The 2,207-nt window shown below is 61.1% G+C and overlaps 3 protein-coding genes across 3 annotated transcripts; 2 read left to right on the top strand and 1 right to left on the bottom strand.

Moving 5' to 3' along the window:
* Nucleotides 1-8: 8 nt before the first annotated feature.
* On the bottom strand, nt 9-276 carry SPRG_18486 (hypothetical protein; the record flags this gene model as incomplete). The annotated part of the gene is made up of 3 exons (XM_012357928.1): nt 9-96; nt 140-212; nt 256-276. Coding segments are annotated over 3 exons (182 nt in total), but the record flags the coding sequence as incomplete, so codon positions are not given.
* A 540-nt stretch (nt 277-816) lies between these two features.
* SPRG_18485 (proteasome subunit alpha type-5-A) lies at nt 817-1,779 on the top strand. Its single transcript, XM_012357927.1, has 4 exons — nt 817-853; nt 896-977; nt 1,024-1,548; nt 1,593-1,779. The coding sequence occupies exons 1-4, from the start codon at nt 840-842 to the stop codon at nt 1,704-1,706; spliced, it is 735 nt and encodes a 244-aa protein (XP_012213317.1). The 5' UTR covers nt 817-839; the 3' UTR covers nt 1,707-1,779.
* A 93-nt stretch (nt 1,780-1,872) lies between these two features.
* On the top strand, nt 1,873-2,201 carry SPRG_18482 (hypothetical protein; the record flags this gene model as incomplete). The annotated part of the gene is made up of 2 exons (XM_012357926.1): nt 1,873-2,045; nt 2,087-2,201. Coding segments are annotated over 2 exons (288 nt in total), but the record flags the coding sequence as incomplete, so codon positions are not given.
* Between the last annotated feature and the right edge of the window lie 6 nt (nt 2,202-2,207).

The raw sequence follows: 2,207 nt of genomic DNA, 5'->3' as shown, positions 1-2,207 counted from the left end.
TAGCGTACAAGGCGTCGGGCGACAGGTTGCCGCTGGCGCGGAGCTCGCTGACCAAGCGCTCGGCCAGCTCGAGCACGAAGGCGCGCGTGACATCGCCTGCGCAGCATGAGACGACGAGGCGAGGCGGCGGTGCACGTACAGAGGAGCGCAGACGACTCGGCCCGGAGCTGCGACACATCGCGGTCGTCCTTGATGAGCTTCTTGAGGTGCGCCTACGCAGCGCATGCGCCCAGCGATCATGGAGGCGCCACCGACCTGCAGCGGGTCCGAGCGCATGGCGCCAGTTGCACCAACAAGATATTGATGTCTTGTAAGTGCGACCATGGACAAAACCTTTTAAACTCGATTTCGCACCTAGCAGCCAATCAACCTCAAGACTGTCGGTGCTATTTTACCTCTGACATCCGATATTCCGCGAGCTCCGATAGCCTTGTGGTGACAACGCAGTAGCGTGCTCGCCCGCGTCGCTTCAGTTTCGCTGGGACGAATGCGTCGTCTACCTCCAGCACGAATTGCAGGAGATGTACCATAGCCATTGACGCTGCGGCGCTCGCTCCCGACGCTCGGTGCCATTGAAAGCGTACTTAGACGCGAAAGATCCAAAGGTTTTCTTAAGTACGCCAATCTTGCCCTGTACGCTGTAAATCCTGTAGAACATGATACCCGAGGACAATGAATGGACGAAACCTAGATCTAGTGTGGTCAAAGCCGGCCAAGACCTGTAGAAACCAATATACGCGCGCAATGCATACGGAGAGCTGCGCTTGAAATATAAATCCTCGCAGGGTTTGATGTGGGGAGCCAAGGCCAATTTGCGATTTTCTTATTGCGGCCGCAAGATGTTCCAGACCAAGTAGGCGCATGGCCATCGCGGCCGAGGCTCATGCAGGCGTAGGACGGACTACGATCGCGGTGTCAACACCTTCTCCCCTGAAGGCCGCCTCTTCCAAGTCGAGTACGCCATCGAGGCCATCAAGGTACAGCCTCTGCATGTGGGGCCGAGCTGCATGCTCCGCTGCGTAGATGGGCACGACGGCCGTGGGCATCCGCACGACGGAGGGCGTCGTCTTGGCGGTCGAGAAGCGCATCACATCGCCGCTGCTCGAGCCCAGCAGCATCGAAAAGATCATGGAGGTTGACTCGCACATTGGCGTGGCCATGAGCGGTCTCACGGCCGACGCGCGGACGCTGATCGACCACGCCCGCGTCGAGGCGACGAACCACTGGTTCAGCTACAACGAGCGCATTCGCGTCAACGCCTTGACGCAGGCCGTGTGCGACTTGGCGCTCAGCTTTGGCGAAGGCAGCGACGAGAACAGCCACAAGCAGAAGATGAGCCGCCCGTTCGGCGTCGCGCTGCTCATCGCTGGCGTCGACGAGTCGGGCCCGCACCTCTTCTACTCGGACCCGTCGGGCACGTACCTCCGTGTGCACGCCAAGGCCATCGGCTCGGGGCAGCAGGGCGCGCAGAACAACCTCAAGGAAAGCTACAACGAGAACATGTCGCTTGCGGACGCCCAGAAGCTCGCGATCGGCACCCTGAAACAGGTAAACCTCTTGCATCGAGGGCGATGGCTCATCGATGTATGCAGCACATGGAGGAGAAGCTCTCGAGCATCAACGTCGAGCTCGCCATCGTGACGGCGGCCCAGGGCTTCCACGTCTGCACCGTCGATGAGCTGGACGCTGTCATCGCCCGCTTGTAGGCGCATGGGTCGGCGCAGGTAGTCTAAGGCCTCGTCGGAGAGCAACACGATCTATTGAGCTTCATACGTCAAAGGGTGCTCGTCTCTTGCATGTCCTTGGTTGATGGACCGGCTCGTGATCGAGGTTGATCGGCGCCTTATATATCCGGATACAGTGGGTTTCAGCATGGTGGAACTCTGGCTGGTCCGACACGGCGCGACGGCGTGGAACGCCGAGGGGCGGTGGCAAGGACAGACGGACGTGCCTCTAAGCGCGGTCGGCGAGGCACAGGCGCTAGCACTTGGCGACCATCTGCGCGCGCTGCATGCGTCCCAGCCCTTTGACGCGATCGTCTCGAGGTACGACGACGGGCGTGGCATGCGATCGATGGCCTGCGTAGCGACCTGAGCCGCGCGGCCGACACGGCTCGCGCCATCGGCCTTGCGCTGGCGCTGCCCGTGGCACTGGACGAGCAGCTTCGAGAGGAGCAGTACGGCGTGCTTGAAGGACACACGGCGGCC

Source organism: Saprolegnia parasitica, assembly GCF_000151545.1.
Source record: "Saprolegnia parasitica CBS 223.65 unplaced genomic scaffold supercont2.1240, whole genome shotgun sequence".
NCBI classification, from domain to species: Eukaryota; Oomycota; class Saprolegniomycetes; order Saprolegniales; family Saprolegniaceae; genus Saprolegnia; species Saprolegnia parasitica.
Note: the sequence above shows the minus strand (reverse complement) of the source record. Positions and strands in the feature narration are given on the sequence as shown.